General features: G+C 40.0%; 1 protein-coding gene across 1 annotated transcript in view; it reads right to left on the reverse strand.

The window, feature by feature from the left end:
- The window catches only part of LOC101845566 (pleiotropic regulator 1), a 25,893-nt gene extending 7,715 nt beyond the window's left edge, over positions 1–18,178 (reverse strand). Inside the window, exons 1-10 of the mRNA XM_005103921.3 lie at positions 18,047–18,178; positions 6,801–6,907; positions 6,307–6,404; positions 5,697–5,732; positions 5,084–5,105; positions 4,182–4,236; positions 2,822–2,923; positions 2,323–2,415; positions 1,044–1,193; positions 54–155 (exon numbers count right to left, since the gene is read on the reverse strand). Of these exons, the coding sequence (XP_005103978.1) occupies positions 54–155; positions 1,044–1,193; positions 2,323–2,415; positions 2,822–2,923; positions 4,182–4,236; positions 5,084–5,105; positions 5,697–5,732; positions 6,307–6,404; positions 6,801–6,907; positions 18,047–18,058 (777 nt within the window). The 5' untranslated portion in view covers positions 18,059–18,178. The remainder of the gene's footprint in view (positions 1–53; positions 156–1,043; positions 1,194–2,322; positions 2,416–2,821; positions 2,924–4,181; positions 4,237–5,083; positions 5,106–5,696; positions 5,733–6,306; positions 6,405–6,800; positions 6,908–18,046) is intronic.
- Between the last annotated feature and the right edge of the window lie 994 nt (positions 18,179–19,172).

Consider the following 19,172-nt stretch of genomic DNA (forward strand, 5'->3'; position numbering starts at 1 on the left):
CCCCACCCCAATTAACTCAGCGCCCAACAAGAAATCAGAAAGGATCCACTCACCCTGACAGTTCCATCTCTACCGCAAGTGGTAAGGACATCAATGGTCGGGTGAAGGTCCAAGGCATAACATGCACTCAAGTGGCCGTGGTAGTGGCGGATTGTCTGTGGAAACAAGAGACGTGAGCATTTCAATCAAGTCCAAAAACATGCCAAGAACTCTTTTCCAATGTGTACTAACATGCCGCAAGCGTGCTAATAAACGCTTTTCAAAGCTGTTATACCAGCAAGGTAGTTATATTTGTTCTGGGCAGTTAAAAGTTTTCCAAAGCATTTGGGACTAGACAGAGTACAAACTTTTTAGTAAGAGTTACAGCACTTAAAACACAGCTCATATGTACCAAAGATTAGAGGTTTAACAAGAGAGTTACATACACGAAAAAAGGAGGAGAGAACAGGAAAATAGTTGTTTGATAGGAAAGAAGGAGAAAACCAAACCAGAACACCCACACCTTGCACACAAAAAGATATGTAATCCATTCCCACATTGACAAGGTTTTTTTATAGAGTACCTCCATATTTGTGTCAAGATGAGGCCCTTTGATATAAGCTTGCAGAAAGTGTGCCTAAATTGCAACCTTGAGGGCATAAATAAGATTATCTTATCAAGAAGGGTGTGGGGACAGGCCAATATTGATAGCAACAACAACAACAACAACACAAGGACCGACAACATCAGAAAAGGTGAAGCCAAGGGACCAGCTCATCGCCTTAGGATTTTTGCAAAATAAGTTTTATGGCACTTGCAAGAGAGGTTGAATAAGTGCTGAGGATTAGAGGTGTTACTATGTTACTAGATAGTACCATACAAATAAGAGAAGGAGGAGAGATAAGGACGAAACATGTTTTGACAGGAAAGAAGGAGCGAACCATGTCAGAGCACCTGCCAACCACCCATGCATTAGGACTAGCTGCAACACCAAAATGGCATCTAAAAGAGATTTAACAGCTAGAGAAAAAAAGTATGGAATGAGCAGCCATGTATCCTACTACCTTGTTCTGTTCCAAGTCCCAGCACTTGACCATTTTATCTTCCCCGCAGGAGAAGAGATAGGGCTGTCTGGAGCTGACGGCCACACCCCGCACTGAGCTCACATGGCCGGTCAGGGTCAGCTTCAGGGTGCCAGAGGCTAAGTCCCAGATCTGGTAGACAAGACACATTATAAAGTCACAGTTTAAGGCATTATATAATAACGGCCACACAATGTCAGCAACAGATGAGGGTGAGACAAAAAACAGAAGAAAAAAAAAACCCAACACTTTATTCAACCTCTGTAGCATTATGTAAATAAAAGTTGACTTATGCTTGAGAGTAAAAAGAAACACAGTAATAATAACGGTTATATAGTGGTGGAAAAAGCAAAACAGACAAAGAAAAGCGAAAAAAAAGGGAAAGACAAGATGAACCTTCCAGTGGTGCTCCCCCCAACCACCCATACAAATGCAACACAATCAAATAAATCATCAGGATTTACGTACACAAACAAAACAGTAAATTCATACAAGCAAATCCATAACTGTAACAGCAGAACCTTGTAGATAAGAAATATGTAAGACTTGTCCTAACCAATTTTCAATTACTCGTTTTTTCATAGAGCATTGGTTTAATGCCCCACTACACAAACAGACCATTTTCAAATCAGAGAACTTTGCTACACACAAAAGCAATGACAAGAGAAGAAAGGAAGAAAGAAGACAGAGATAATACACTGAAACAAACACCACAGGAAAAATCTGAGCATTGAGGTAGACATATATATGTATGTAAATCCACAACAAGTGGGAGGTGGCATCACCTACTGGAGCCAGGTGGATCTATTTATTAACCCTTCCCCTACCCGCCCATTGGGGGATTACACAATTCAAGAGATGAGAAAATTGCACCAAAAAGTCATTGTATTTTAAATACATCAAGAACAAAAAATTTCAAATTTTACCAGATCAGGGCAATAAATGCTGAAAAGTAACAGAAGGAGCATACCACACTAGAGTGCCTACCAACCATCTATGAGAGGATGACAACATGAGAACCCCTGGGGGTAACTGGGATAAGTTATACTTATACAAGTACAAAGACCATAATATGACATTTTACCCACATTCCTGAAAAACATTTGTACTTTCTCACAACTGAAACTATTCTTTTAATGAAAAATAAAAATCCTAAACACAAATGAAATAAAAAGTGAAAATGTGTTACGAAAACAGTGTAAATATTAAACTACAAACACATGGCATCACTAAAAAAAAGCAAGAACATATTATGTCAGACCTTGATGACTCTGTCTCCTGCACCAGACACGAACCATTCATTTCCAGGTTCCACTGCCAGGCACCGCACCCAGCCAATATGACCACTGATCACCTGTTACAACAATAAATTGGAACAGATGTCTTCACAGGAATAAAAATTTCAGTTGCAATGTAATATGTCTAGGTCACACAGACCAATTCTTTTATTTTTGTTTGTTTTAATAAATGTTCTACAGCACTTGACACATAATTAGGTCACTGAAGTTCCCATGATAAGAGGTGTTACAAGAGAGTAACAATTTACAAAAACAAAACAAAAAAGAAGAAGAAATATTGGACGATAGATGTTTCATAGGAAAGAAAGAGCAAACCATACCAGAGCACCCGCAAACCACTCGCTGTAATTCTTCTTTTTTTAGCTCAGAAATCATTAAATGAAAAGATCAAATTAATTTCCTACAATACAACAAGTGCATGTATTTTTCAGCACACAGTAGACAGCATCAACTCAATTTTACCCGATAGAGTTTCCACGGAGGATGCCAGTTAGGCTTGGGCATCGTAGGAGCTTTTTTAGGCACAAGCATCTGTTGCTGTCCGATGTTCACAGCCACAAGAGCCTGGCAAAATATTGAACATCAATAGGTGATTAGGGAGTATACATCAATGGACAGTGCTGGGCAACAAGAACTGAAAACAATCTGAATACTGTCATTTAAAAAGAAACATTTGCATAGCTGCCCACCCCTCTCTGTGGCTATCCGGGACAGCCTTGCTCAAAATCAGGGACATTGACTAATTATCAGGGACACCTAGTATTTGTCAAGATAAACTTGCTGCCTTTTCAGTTTCTTTGCTTTACTTGGTCCAGAATCTGACTTAGAACTCATCGCCGAACATTTTGACGCCATCTTTTCAAACGAATGAAGAAGCCGAGGCCGCGCATGTGTAGCAGCTGACTTTGTCGAAACTGCACACCTGCCAACTCTCCCGAATTTTTCGAGAATCTCCCGAATTTTCGTCATTTTCCCAAGCAACAGAAGGCTAATTTTTCTGTTTATGAAGTATGCTTGCCAAGTTGTTATTTTCCGGGACCGTCGGTCAAAATCCGTATTTCCGAAACAACAGCGATTTTTCAAGAAAATCCGTACAAAATACGGATGGCCCGGGACAGAGCGCAGCTATGCATTTGGCACTCGCAACTGCATAAGGTCCTATGAGCGCCAAGGGGTGGGTGTCAACAGAAGAGTCTTTACAGGGAATCAGACTTAGACTGCTCACCTCTCTAGCTTCAACAGCACAAGGTCTGCTTACACTATCAAGACACCCCGGAAAAAAGCAGGTCACAAGAGAGTGACAAACATACAAAAGAAGTAGAGAAAATTACAATAGTAAGGATCAGGAAAGAAAAAGCAGCAGTTCCGCGTTGTAGATCAGGCACAGTTATGAGCGTGACATGAGTCAGCCCATTTACAATTCTACTATGCTTGAATGAGAAATGTCCCCCCTTTGGGAATGGCCTAAAGACACTACAGTCAGTGGCACTGCCGAGGGGTATTTGACATATGTACACAAATTTAACAGGAGTTTTGTTTTACAGCACTTGCAACACAAAAAGGTCATGAGAGTTATTTTATGTTCTTATCAGAGAGAACTATGAAGAGCTCTTTGACACCCTGAGAATTTGGGAGAGAAAAAATTGGGAAACAGTAAAACAATAAAAGCTATCAGCTGACCACATCAAAACAGACCAAATGGGAACCAAACCGGGTGCTTTGATCTGAAAGCAAAAAAAAAAAAAAACCACATTTCAAGTCTCTGGTACCCAACTAAAATCATTAAAAACTTTTTTTAAGTGAGAAAGCTTAATTACCATACCCTGTTATTTGGATCTGATCTGTCCATGTTGCCCCCAGCTCCAGGGCCTCCTAACCTGTTAAAAAAAAGTAACAGAAGCAAGCATTTTAATTCAATGTGCATAAAGAAATCGGAGAAAAAAAAAGTGCACATGCAAAAAAGTATCCTAATCTTCTTCCATGGAGTGTCAAGGACACGTGTTGTAGGTTCAAAGATGAAAGAAATGTAAATAGAAGTGTGATGAAAGAGCTCTAGGAGGGCTTCTTGTTGTCAGAGGAAAAAAAAACCAAAGGTGAGGAGGGGGTTTGGGGAAGGGGTAGGGGAGAGGGAAGGGGGAGGGTTTGTAAAGATGGGTTGTCTGCTTGACTCTTACAAAAACAAAAGAAACTGACAGGATGTGTCATAAGTCTTTTGATCACCACATGCCATGCCCAACAGCAGCTGATTGTTTCCAACAATGATCCATTATTTCTATTCTCTCACTGGGCTGAGCCATCATAAACAAACTCAAATTACAGGGACTTTTTAACACCTTGTCAAACTAAAGTTTGCCATAACTCTCTGGCTTTTGTACAACTGCTTTTCTAAGGGCAAAGTGACACTGAATGACTACAAGGGCTCTGTGCACAGAGAAAGCTTAAAGGTGACATAGACTGCTGGGACCTCATTGTTTTTTAGGGTAACCAAACAGCAAATAATTTTTTTGAAATAGGAATAAAGGTGCAAGAATCATATTTTCATGAAATTAAAAAAACAAAAAACAAAAAACAAAAAAACCCACTAATGATTCTTCCAAATTCGTAACAATGGGCAGCCCTGTTTTAATTATCAAAATTTTCCCTAATAAGTAAAAGCATTCATCAGATACAAAAATTAAAGCAGTGTAATACTGAAGGAAAATTTGCCTTCTGCTGTCTCCTTACCTCATGTGATCCAGACCGTCACCTGATATATGAAGAAAAAAATATAAATGTAATGAATGTAAAAACAAACACAAATCAGTAAAATGCACCAATAATAATGTGCAGTATTAACATATGAAACCAGACAATCTTTTCGTAATATACTACCAATTTTGGGGTTATTCTTGCTTAGATTTAAAATTGTCTGTCATGAATGTGATCTTGAATGTCCTGAAGATGAACCTATTAAGTTTCTGTCTAATTAAAGGATGAAAAATTGCCTTCTGTAGTAACTATTGTAACATATCAAGGTCTCAAAATGACCACATCACAAACCCTCAATACATGAGTTTCTCCCCATTTGCAAAACTTACCGATACATGAAACTCTTTTCAATCAATGGTCTTGATCAAACTTTTATTTTGAAAAATAGCTGGAGGAAGTCAATTACTCCCAAGTTCAAAAGTCATGAGCTGGGGTCCATGAACAATTAAATGTGTTTTTAAAAATAGCCCATAGCAGTCTTCTTTCTCAGCCCTCATAAAAACATCTTTTCAGTGTAATTCTTTTACAGATTATTTTGAGCTGTACACTGCAGTAGAGAAAACTTCAGTACAACAGATAACCAACTCACCTGTAGCTGCCCCATTATGTTGCATGTCACCACCTCCTTGAGAAAAAAATGTTACAAAATATGAATACAAAAATAACAGAGGAGATTGGTGACAATATGGAGAAAAAAATTGACTAAGGAAAAGAGAATAGTACTATTTCCAAATGTTATGTCCGCATAATATACATTCATATTTGTACAGTGCAAAATTATAAACTTAATATCTCAACTCGATGCAAATGGACAAATGTGTTAAAAAATTCATACATATGAAAATTATCACTACATGTAAAATAAGTTCTAGTACTGGTGCAATGCAAACAAAATAAACAACCTTCATTTGACTTTCTGAATCAAATAAGACGCTTTTATAGACACTCCTATCCAAAAGTTTTTTTAAATCAATGACAATGATGAAGATATCAGAATGAACCAACATAAAAGTCAAAGAAATAGAGGTAAATTTCGTCACCATAACTGTGGCAAACATAGAAAGATCTTTTAACCTTCTAACTTCTATCGTATTAATCAATAGATTTCACCCTACTAAGACATGTTATAGTTAAAACACTTTTTTACGCAGGTTTTGAATAAGAATATATCAAAGGTAACGCTCTATCATTTCCAGTACCTGCTTGCTGTAGCTGTTTGGCCCGAGCTTCACGTTTCGCTGCCTCTTTCACTGCTCCATACTCATCTTGAATTTTTGCAAGACATTTTACTTTTTCACTGGGTGGGAGGGAATATAATGTACAACGATAAAGATCAAAGATTCATGAGTTCAATCACCAACTCTTCGAGTCTAAAAGTGAAACTGAGTAAATAAAGAACATGAATCACTTACTCTAAATGAGACTCAAATTTTTTTATAAACTCTAGACCTGAGCAAAGAATCTATGCAGAAAAAGAACAGCTTTGTCAAAACGGAGAGCCATGAATTTTGTCTTCTGAATGTATCTACAAGGTAAGACAGTGCTTCGTTCAGGTTCCTGTGAATTGACAATTCAGTTTTAGCAACTGTAACATCTGACAAAACATTACAGGTATTTTTTCATTAAAGAGGAAAACACAATAAAAGCACAAAAATTATCACACACACACAAAATCTAAAACAATGTCCCGAACCTCTGATCATCTTTGAGAGGTGCGTTGCCCTGATCAGACAGGAACATGTCATGTGTCCGTTTCAGAGACCGGAACACAAGGGTGTGAACGGAATGCTTCTGTACCTCCTGTGACATTACAAGAAAGAAAAAGAATAAACAAATTTAATAAACAATAATTATAATTATAAATGATAAGATTTAATTGTAATTGTGTAGCCCATGTGAATATTGTACTCTGCTTCATGCTCTATGTGCTTTAAAATTATTACTACCCCAGCAGACCCTAGAATTTTCAGAAATATTCTTTGCATCCCAGGAAGCATATATATAGTGCAAGCAGTCGATCAAGCATTCAAACTCAAAGAAGATGACCAGATCGTCTACCATCCATAGCATTCCCCCTTTGGGGAAGTGAGGAAAATTTGTGTGAAGTGCTTTTCATAAGGAGACGTTGTCTAGCTCCTGAAGGGATTCAACCCGATAACCTTACAGTTGAGACTGAGAGACAGAGAGTAGAGTCTAACCATTAGACCACTAAATGCCATAAAAACACCTAGACTTTTGATCTTTTTTAGAAGTCATGTCAGACTATCAGGTATCCTTATCAATGTTAGAAGAAAGCATGAGAAACAGGTGGGAAGTCTTTTTTTTCTGATTTACATACATATATTAGCTATGATTGATTACTAATTAGGCCTAATTTCTTTAACACTTTTGTTATAATGACAAAGTGGTTGAACTAGGGCTAAACAAGCAGATTTCTCAAACCAACAAAAATTTCCAAATGATTCCTGAATGATACCAAAACAAAAACAAGGTTTTTGCCAGAGACCTTACCCAGACCTGCCAATCTATGAAACCTCAAAACCAGAATCTCAGGGGGAAAAAACTGGGATGGAGTGAAAAAAAAAATCAGGATCAACTGCAATTCACCAAGGTGACTGCCAGACTGACTTTCAGGGGAGTCCATACATATATATATAATATGCTTTTTGTGTGTGTTTGTGTGTGTGTGTGTGTGTGTCTGTGTGAGTGTGTGTGTATTATTTTTTTGATCCTGAAGCATCATGTCAAGCACTCATAGTCCATGTGTCTAACCCCCCCCCCCCCAAAAAAAAAAAAAAAAAAAAAAAAACAACCACCAAACCAATAAATCCCAAAAGACACTTCAACCAGTGTGCATAAACTTAAGTCGACCCCGTCAACGGATGGTCCCCGAAACACGCGGAACTCGCACTCCGAAGTCAAGTCACGTGATGCGAACCCTCGATTGAAACAGTCTTACTGACGGGCTCGGCATACCAGGGGCCATAGCGGGTCGGGCGGGTCCAGTCGATCCCCCGACTCGTCGCCTGAAAACAAACGTGATCGTTTTTGAGGTGACGAGTCGGGCACCATCAGCTTGTGCCATGATAGACCTCAATCTGGCAAGCAAACCGACCCGAGCCGATCCCCCAATGGGCACCCAAACACTCGGACAAGCGACAGTCGTTCTAGAGTAACGACAACAGCCGACCGACCAAATATACCAACAAACCTCTTATCCCTTCATTGCGTTCAGACAGAAGCGACGACAACGGTCGAGTATTATTTTAGTCTGAGCAGTTAGTTGTGTAGGGGTTAGAACTATTGTCGCTCGTCCGAGAGTTTGATGTGAACACGCGGTTACTAGACCCCAGACAAAGCTTATTTTCAAAGTAACAGTAGAACTATACGAATATTATGGATTATTTGTATGTCGCAATTGTAACAGTTATAAGGCTATCATCGTAGAATTCTGAGTGCATAATATTCGAAGAGACACTCTGACTCCTCCTTGCGGGGGAGGCAGAGTGTTTCCTAGGTTGCCGTCCTGGATTGGACGGTGGTCTAGTGGGGGATTTGGATGAGTGACAGACTCCGCCCTTGCCGGGGTCAGGCCGGGGAGGGGGTCGGAGATGTCATCCTCCATTGGTAGTGGGGGGGGGGGGGAATGGAGGGGGAGGTGGAGCAGACAGAGGGGGCTGGGAAGGGTGCTGGGGAGTGGGGGGAGGGAATACCTCACACCCCATCAGAGAGATGGGTTATTCTAATCTTTCGGGCACACAACATGTTACAATGCCAATGGTTAAATGATAAAGAATTATGACTTTGTGCGTAATTTTAATAACCCAGAATTAGAGCTTGTATGCCAGTAATCCTGAAAAGGCCAAATTTAAATACAAATAGATCTAGATCTAACTTCTACATCTAGAGATAACTAGTGATGGAAGATTTCAAAAGTGACACTGATGATGATGATCTAGCAGTGATAAAAAATTTTTAGATAATGAATCACTAAGAAAAGTCCCTCATGTGTTCATTACAGAAACAAAGATCTGAACGAAATCATGGGACGACCAAGAAAGACTGGAGAAAAGGAGACAAAAACTCCCAAAAGAGACAAAAAGTTACACGACCCAAAAATGATTCTGCAGGCAATTGAAAGTGTAAAAACAGGTCAAAGGACTCAAAGACATGCTGCTAAAACATTTAATATTCTATTTTCCACTCTTAACGACAAAATAGTGGGCAAGACACCTCTGGCGCTTATAAAGGTGTGCCTTCTTTTTCTTGAAGAAGAGGACAAACTAGTAAAGTTTACATTGGACCGGGCTAAAAGTGGATTCGGCCTGATGACTAATGATATTCGGAGAACTGCCCAAGCCATCATCGATTTGCGGCAGTCACCAGAGAAAGACAACAGGAACGTAAACATGCCATCTGTGGCCTGGGTGTACCGGCTGTTTGAGAGACACCCTAAGCTCACCCTGAGGTTGACCAGGGGCCTTGGGAAGGAACGGGCGACAGTGACACGCCAGGCCATATCGAAATGGTTCAAGGAGCTGAGAGAACATATATCGTGGCCATGGACCCTACTCTTCTGGAGGATGGAAGCCGCATTTACAACGCTGATGAGAGCGGCTTTGCCTTTGACGTCAAAGGCAGGAAGGTGGCAGCATTCAAGGAAACCAAGCATGTGTATAATCTGACGTCGAACACGAAGACAATGGCAATGATGGCATTGAAGCTTTATCCGGGCCTAGGCCTGTCTACCCCTTATCGAGGAAGTGGACTCAACCAATACGCCAAGGGCGAACAAATCCTGGCAAGTAATAGGGGTGGTACTTCCCACCCCTTATCGAAGAAATGGACTCAACCAATCCGCCTAAGACGAGCAAGTCCAAGCAAGTAGTAGGGGTGGTAGGTGTATTTGAATTCAAACAAACTAAAAACACTAAATTAATAAGAAACATGCTAATTTTTAGCATTTCTTTAGACATTGGTTCACTGAGTCTTTACTCAATGTTTGTAGATCTACTGTGCGTTAAAATAATTGTATCTTTTGATTCAGGGATAGATCTATTTTGCTAGGTCACGCAAGACTTGAACTTGCTCAGTTCTAAATACTTGGTCTCAAACACTACTTGATGGGCACGAGAATTTCAAGTCTGAAATCCAAGTCCAAGTCCTTCCCAGGCCTAACCAGTATTCTCGGGCAAGGCAGACGGGAGATAGAGAGGCTTTAAGACGACATAGCCATTTTCGTCCAAATTTTGACCGAAAGGTAATATTATTACTCTAGATCTCGATGTAGATCTAGGCTCAAATAAGGGATGTGGGAACTACCGAAAAAGCACCGATAGATCTACCGAATATTTAGGCCTCTTTGAACATCCAACCAAACCACCACGTTCCGGCAGGTGGTCTGCTAATCTTCAATTTTACCAATATTTAAATCAGTATCGATATCTAGTACTCTGTGTGGATAATGCCAAGTCTAAACAGACGGGACCCAGATTCTTTAAGTCAAGTTGTACCGAAACGTCATTCCCATTCATGATTCTAGAATTATTATCGATACCGAAGTGTATACAGACCCGGTAACCGGGAACAAAGTCGCGAAGTATACAGACCCGGTAGGGATATTCTTTTGTAATTTCGGAAAGTTTCAGCGCCCAGACCCGGTAGTGTGTGTGTGTGTGTGTGTGTGTGTGTGTGTGTGTGTGTGTGTGTGTGTGTGTGTGTGTGTGTGTGTGTGTGTGTGTGTGAGAGAGAGAGAGAGAGAGAGAGAGAGAGAGAGAGAGAGAGAGAGAGAGAGAGAGAGAGAGAGAGAGAGAGAGAAGGGGGAAGTGCTAGCCAAATGTATGACATGCCCCAGTTGGCAGGAGGGAACGAGCGAAAGATAGAGTGGGAAATAGGTGGGGAGAAAGAAAGACAGAGACAAACAAAGAAAAAGCACGGCATACAAACATCGCTCTTTTAGTTGGCTCGGCGATGTAGTGACCGGGTCACGGTGGGCCGGTCACCCAGAGGTCACTAACCCGACCTCCCGCTACCTGCGTCGGTAGCCGGTGAAATGAATTTTTCAACACATGTTTTATCGTCTTACACAAACCAAAAATATCATACATTAACAGGGGCGAAGGCTGACTTGTTTGACAGAGTAATCAAAGTTAAACGGAACCAGATATTATGGCCTGGAGATATCACACAAGAATCTTACTCGTGGCGGCGACTCTTAACTCTTAAGTTGTGTGAATGAAAACAAATCCGGAATTCAACCGCCAAAATAATCCGGAAAGTATCTCATTAAATATCAATTCCAATTAAAATTAAATTTAAATTTAGAAGTGAATACACAAACCCAAAGCAAGGAAGCAGAGATGTAAGTACTAGATCTATAATATGTTATAGAGATACCAAGGAGTCTAACTCCTTGGTAGAATATGACAATTATCATTTTTTTTACAATTTTACTTTTGTCTGTTTTTGTCTAGCTTTTCGTGGCCAGGAGTCGGTGTCATAATCGAGGTCACGATCTGATTATAGGACGTTAAAAAGTCGAGGAAAAAAAACAAGCACTCGCAGCAGTAAAGAGATGATTAGGAGCTAGTTCCCCTCATATATGTAAGGTAGACTCGACCAGTGTAATAGTTCACTTACATAATTAGGGCTTACGACTGATTATAACTGTGACCCGAAAGGGGTGAACAGGGTATATATGTGGCAATGAAACAGTATTGACTGCTATGCACGTATTCCGTTCAACTCTATAGGTAGACTCTTCCAGCCCCACTTTAAGCTTATTTAATCAAAGCTTGTGACTGCTTATGGAGTGGCCCAAGAGGGGTGAGTAGGCTATTTCTGTGGCAGTGAAACCGTTTTGAATGTTAGGCGTACTCTTCATTGTTGATTATAAAAGTCTTTTTGCATATTCAATTTATAAGGTTTACGTTTATGGGTGAATTTGACTGCTACAATGTTTCAAAATTAGGAAAGGAAGCAGTGATTATTTGATTATATAGACGCTTCGCCACTGTACATTAACACAAGTTTGTTCTTTAGAGAAAGCAACTAAACTTCTTTATTGGTACGAAATAGCAATACCATGGCTGCTCACATTTTGGAGTTAGATGCTCTTAAAATATATGTCTATTTATAGTTAGTCAAAACAACAAACACATATTGAGTGGCTAAAAACTTATAAGCCTAACGATAAATATTTACAAAACTGCTACGTAAGACAGGAAAATGTGTTCAGAAATTGACTCACTCAAAATTTTGTTTCCAGCACTAACACGGAACTTATCATGAGCATGATAGCTAAAATGTTTCCCTGCATTCATGACTTTTTGTATCCAATGGAATGTGTACCCTCCTGAATAATGATATACTGACGTATCTTCAATATATACAGCACTGATTTCTTTTCACAAAATGAACATGTACAGAATAAAAGTATAAATTTATACAATTTTTCTTTCTAGCGGCACGCAATGAGGGAGCTATTTCAAGGAGATGCGACACAAAAATAAAACGCATTATGTCTATCTGGTTTGGGATCCTTCGTGCTCTGGCTTCCAGTTTTGAGATCCCTTGGTGGCTGCTTTCTGTGTCCTATTCTCCTAAAAGCCCGAGAGCAAACATGTGTTGTTGTATGTGTGGAATACAGTGTTGCTATGATATATATATGTGTTGCTTTGGGATAACTTTGCGGGGAAATAGTGTGTGAATGCGGCCATGTAATTGTCGATTGCTACGGAGATTTCTGGAAGTGAAAATTGTTTGACTGGTTTGAGATTTGGTATTGCAGTGTGAACATGGCTAAATCTTTCATTGAGAAGATTGAATATTGCTTCCAGTCCACTTGCTTTCTCAATTTTTGCAGTTTCACGGGAGTATTTTCTTGTTTTTGTATAAATTGTGTTTGTTAGTTCCTTGCATACATGGGGAAGGAGGGAGGTACGATTGTATCTTTCTTTGTATGCAGCCACCCAAGCGGTGCCGACAAAACGGAGAAGGAATTCACATTTATGCTATTGTCAAACGCACACCACATGTTCCTACTAGTGTCAACAGCTTTTTTGCGGCATGAATAGACGTGACGTAACACCATATCTCCTTTTGACAGTTGAAATCGCTGTAAAACACTTGACACAAATGTTAGACGGAATATGACTGTTCATCTTCGTCCCTTACATCAATCCCGTAAATCAAGAGAATATCTCCTGCCATTGTCTTACATAATCGGGGCTTTCTGTACTTTTTTTGTTTGACAGTTAAATTTAAACGCCAACACACCCGACAAAGTTCATTCAGAGACTCTATGCCTCTCATATATGTGTGACCCATTGCAGTTTAACAATTTTTACTAAGGAACACAATTCACTAACTGATTGCCAGTCACTGCAAAGTGCTGGAGAAAACAAAATTCACATCATTAGAAAATATAATTTGATGGCTATCTCACCGCGCAAACAGAAATAAACACCAATGTTTCATTTTCGAATGATTTGTAATTAAGTTTGAAGAGATCACATTATTAACAGCGCTTCCGATCACTTAACACTCACAATTTAAAACTGTATTCCCAAACGAATCAATGAAAACTGTTGAAACTTTCACAACATACCAAGAAGACATAGACGAAGCGAAATTGGTGAAGAAGTAGATTCTAGGGGTAGAGTGAGCATCATTTTACGGCTCATGAAATTAGGTGAAGAAATGCGTTCTGATAAGGACAAGATAGGACAGCGCTGTGCACAAGTTGACCCCAGTCAATCCCCGACTTGACGCGTGAAATTGCAGGTCACCTGCCGGTGATTTATGACCTACCGCGGGGGCCCGGACTAACTAAAAGATCGCTGAGACGGAATTTTGGACGCCGTGAAAGAGAAAGTGAGCGATACACACACACACACATAGATAGAGAGAGAGGAGAGAGAGAGGGAGGGAGGGAGGGAGAGAGAGAGAGAGAGGGAGGGAGGGAGGGACAGAGAGAGAGAGAGAGAGAGAGAGAGAGAGAGAGAGAGAGAGAGAGAGAGAGAGAGAGAGAGAGAGAGAGAGAGAGAGAGAGAGAGAGAGAGAGAGAGAGAGAGAGAGACTGTTCAATTTAAATTATGACATTGTTCTTTTCTTCAAATTGTGATTCCTCCAACTCCAAAACGAAGGAAAAACGATAGTTCATCGAAAAGACATCCGCAATCTTCATTTAGATCTACATCTAGATCTAGAATCTAGGCTAGCCTCGAAACACATGCGATTAAACGTAGAAAGACGCAAACTATTTTTAGGCAAGGCGTCCATCTTGTTTGACGTCAGACCAGGATACCCCTCCGATCACGTGACTACATCTAAGTATAGCCAACCGCATGGCACCAAAGATGGAAGTGTCTATGTTATATCATGCTTAATTTACACCTTTTTCTCTCAAGTTCTGATGGCTGAATAGACAGCGCGTCTGCTTTTGAAGTCGTGCAATGATTTCTGGAGCGGTTCGATCCCGGTCCCAGACAGTTTGTTTTTTTCCTCTTCTCCTCCTCCCGACTGACCAACATTATAGGCCTAATTTGTAGAGGTGCTTTGAAGTTATTGTTAGTTCTTTTTAAAAATATATTAGTGATTGGAAGTGGCTATCCTCATCCGGGGTGAGAATAAAAATACGATCTACCTCTCACCCCTGGTGAGACTTGCCAGCGTTGGCTATTCTCACCCGGTGTGAAACAAGACCTGTTTTTCCTAATTTCGGAATACTATCTATCGGTATGGATGATCAAATTGATAAAAGCAAAGAAAAAATTACGTTATTGCACAAAAGTAAGCTAATTTGATCGCTTACAAAGATGCTATGGCTATTTCACTTTTCGAATCGAGGCGAACTATGCGGGTCGCCATTTTGTTTTGCCCGGAAGTTCTCGTGCAAGATCTACTCCTCCCCTCTCTCTCTCTCTCTTTCTGAATACTGTCTACCGGTTTGGACGATCAAATTGACCAAAACACAGTTAAAAAATGATGTTAAAACACAAAAGTAAATTAATTTGGTTGTCTACAAAGATGCTACGGCTATTTAACTTTCAGAATCGAGCCGAACTACGCGGGTCGCCATTTTGTTTTGCCCAGAAGTTCTCGCGCTAGGCCTACCCTCTCTCTCTCTCTTTCTCCACTGCCCACAGACAAAATTGGACGCTTTTAGGCTAACAGTAGTAATGGAACATTTGTTCACGGCACAGAATTCTACAATTTTGTTATCACAGTGTAGAATTTTGTGGTTCAGGGTGAACGCTACACTGGTTGACCTAGACTATAACAGTGAATGCACACCGGGTGAGAATAGCCAAAAGACTCGCCTGCGCTAGTCTCACCCGGGATAAGAACAGAGGTGGCCTTAGTGATTAAAAATGCAGGAGGGGGGGTAGATCTAGATTTTTCTAGATCTAGATTTAGATATCAAGATCTAATCCTCCTGCGTCTTTACCGTACTTTACGGCAATTTTCGTGCAGTCTTCCATCATGTCCAAGTAGGCCTACTACCTAGATCTAGAATCTAGAAGGAAGAGGCTAGCCGTACTTATTCTTAATATGATGGCTAGACTGACCATATATACATCTCACATTAGTGTGCATAAAATGTGAGGCATTAGTATTTATTCCTCCAAAACTTATGTTAAATATAGGATGTGGAACCTGCATTAGCAGTTTCAGACCCAGTGTCAGCTTTACAATCTTGAGTTTGTAAATTTTTTGCCAAAAATGTTCGTTTTTTTGTGATTCCTGGACTGTCATTTTGAGCACACCAATGCAAACTTCCAAGAATGTCCAAAATCTAGTATTTTTGGGTTCTTTTAACCTGCGCTTTGATTCTATGCTATTTGTGATCGCAAAAGGTTCACTTGCTCAAGAAATCGGTTTATTTGTTTGCAAATAAACGAATAATTCGGATCCCTTGTGCGTCAGTGGTGTCGTCATGGACTAGGTGTTTCAGAAAACACCATTATTTTTCAGTAGAATCACCACAGCTGGTTAAATCTTTTTTGATTTTCGTCGTTTATCCAATAGTTCGAAAGCTGTGATGCGCGAAAGGAACATCGGGTTCCTAGATCTACGATTTCGGTCGGCTGTTTAACATTCGCCGTTAATGGCGTCACTTTGCGACGTACCGGAAGTCCGAATTTTAGCCTACTTTTGTTTTGAACGGATCATCAACAGTGCCTGGATATCATTGTTTTCTTGAGTGACTTCCCCTTACCCGCTTCCCCAGAACAGCGGAAGCAACGGGGGAAAGAGAAAAACGAAAGTAGTCATTGCCGTCACCCTCCGGTTACGCACAAGAATCTTGCGTTGAATGTGACGTACTGGACTGTTTTGCGTGTTTTTAGGCTACCCTATTGAATATTTTAGTGAAATTGCGGTGTTTACATTGGATTCCTGGAACAAGAGTGTGATGTGTGAACAAACTTTGAGAGATGGATCATTTCTGTGGTTATAGATTTAGCTTTTACTTTTGTGCTTAGTGATGACGTTTGGGGTGTCGTCATGCAGCCGTACAAGACTGACTGACGTACTAGAAATTACATTGTCCTAAGAGCAAACATTTTTTATGTCATGTGTGCTCTTTTTACTCAAACAAATAGACAAACATGTCCTTGTTTATCTGTCTAACTCAAAAGTACACATTTGTTCTTTGTTGGCATGATTTATAAGCCTTTTTCCAATACTCATTGTGTCATTGTGTCATCATTGTCATGTGTACAAGTAATATTTTTCATAATAATTGCTATTATCAATATAAGTTTTCAACATATATTTCATAATGCAAGATTCATTTAGAAACAAAATACGCCTTTATTGATCTGTGTATCTCATAGTGCAAATTTGTTCTTTGTAGGCATGATTTTACCTTTTCCCAGTTGTTTTTGTCATCACTGTTATGTACGAGTACTGTTTGTCATAATTAGCAACGTAATTGTGATTGTCTACTGTCTTTGATATGACCTGATATCTGTTTCAAAGCAAAAGAAACCTCTCCTGGGTTTTTTTAAAATTCTTAAAGTGTGTATTTCTCTCTCTCTGGAGGCATGACTTTGTCTTTTCCTGTACATTGTGTCATCATTGTATGTACAAGTCATGTTTGTCATCACTGTTCACAAGTCAGCCCATTGATTTTGTGCTTTTGCCTCATATTAGTTAAAAAATTGTTTTACACACACATGTTTTTCTGGTGCTGAAGCTTTGATAAAACTGTATTTGTACAGCCTTTCACTATTGACTAATGTGATGTGTTGTCAATGATATGTCCAATGTGTGTATCCTTTCTTGTACATAACAATGATGACATGTTCTGTGACAACTCAATTAAAATAGATTGTACACGAGTTGCACAAAAGGAAAAATGGGGAACTGGTCGCGCTTAGGTTAGGGCACGGTCACGCCAAGGGCCGATGTCTCTAGATTCTAGATAGGAGGAAGAACTTCCGTAACGAGCGACCACCCCTTCAAACACAAATAAAGAAGAGGCCTAGATCTAGACCTAACCCTACCCCTAACCCTACCCTTACCCCTACCCCAAGCCCTCAATTCTGCTCTGTCTCATAGTGGAAGCTCATTACGGAAGTCCTCCCTCTAGATATCTAATCTATTCTAGGAAATCCGAAATGTTACCGAAAACACGTCGTTCCATGTGGGTATCCCTCGAAACTAGATCAACGATTTATGTCTGTATTCTAGATCTAGATTAGGTCTACCCTGAGCCAAGAGGGCGCTGAAACTTTCCGAAATCACAAAAGAGTTCCCCTACCGGGTCTACTTTACTTTTTGTGACTTTGTTCCCGGTTACCGGGTCTGTATCAGACGCTCCCTATCGATAATTGATCCCTTCCTTTAAAAAACAAGTAAGCTAATGCTGTGAACGCAGATCTATACTCATATCTAACATTTTAAGAATGTATAAACATCAGTGTATCTTACCTCCGAAGACATATCCAAATGGTGTTATTCTATCATAAGAAATGCGTTGAAAAACAGTAGGCCTATGCAGGACTTGCCAACTTTCAGTCGTATAAACACCGACACATTCGAGGGGAGTAACTCTGCCGTCTGCCGTCTGCTGTCTTTTCTTCTTCAATTTTCTTCTTCTTCGTCTTCTTCTTTTCCCGTTTATTATTATTATTACATGTACATGTATAATTATTATTATTATTATTATTATTATTATTATTATTATTATTATTATTATTATCATTATTTAAGTGTTGTTATTGTTGTTGTTGCTGCTGCTCCTGCTGTTGTTATTGTTTGTTTGGTAAATGTCTTGGTACTCGCAACAGCATAAGATCAAATGGGTGCACTGAAAACAATCTAACATTTATTAGGCATCTCAGTTTGGTTGGAATTTGGAGTTTTGCCTGGGTGGCAGCCGAAGCCTACTCTTATCGATTTTCGGACCACCAAGGGATCTTAACGAGCGAAACTTGCACACTGGACCTCCGAGTTTGTTCGCCCCCATCGGAGAAGGCTTGGTGTTAGATCTTACCTATCATGAGATCAGGGGTGTGGTTGAAAGACAGCAGTAAGAAAGAGCCATGGAGTATTAGTAGAGAAAAGCTGCTGTCTGCAGAAAGAGTCAGGAGTCAGGAGTCCGGAATATGAGGCAAAGTGGATATATATTGTATCATTATTATCATTAATTATTATTATTAATTATTAATTATTCTCCTGGAGAAGATGTTTCAGTGCATTGGGCCTCAGCCATTGCTTTGTAGTCCAGTCCCAATGTGGTCTGGAAAATGGCTCGGAACAAACAGTCTGCAACAACGTTCTCCTTCCCTGAAATGTGCCGTATGTCCGTGGTAAATTCTGAGATGAATGTCTGGTGACGTTGCTGGCGAACTGACCAGGGTGGGGATAACTTGGACATATTATAGTATAGCGTCCACCTGAGGTTTATGATCGGTGAATGCTGTGAAGCACCTACCCTCAAGCAAAAATTGGAAGCGACAGACGGCAAGATCATCATCATTGCCTTTCTCACCCTGCACCAGGGTATAGGCCACGGACAAACACCCTCCACTTTTCTCTATCCTGGGCTAGCCTC

This window comes from Aplysia californica, unplaced genomic scaffold, assembly GCF_000002075.1.
Source record: "Aplysia californica isolate F4 #8 unplaced genomic scaffold, AplCal3.0 scaffold00397, whole genome shotgun sequence".
Taxonomy (NCBI): Eukaryota; Metazoa; Mollusca; class Gastropoda; order Aplysiida; family Aplysiidae; genus Aplysia; species Aplysia californica.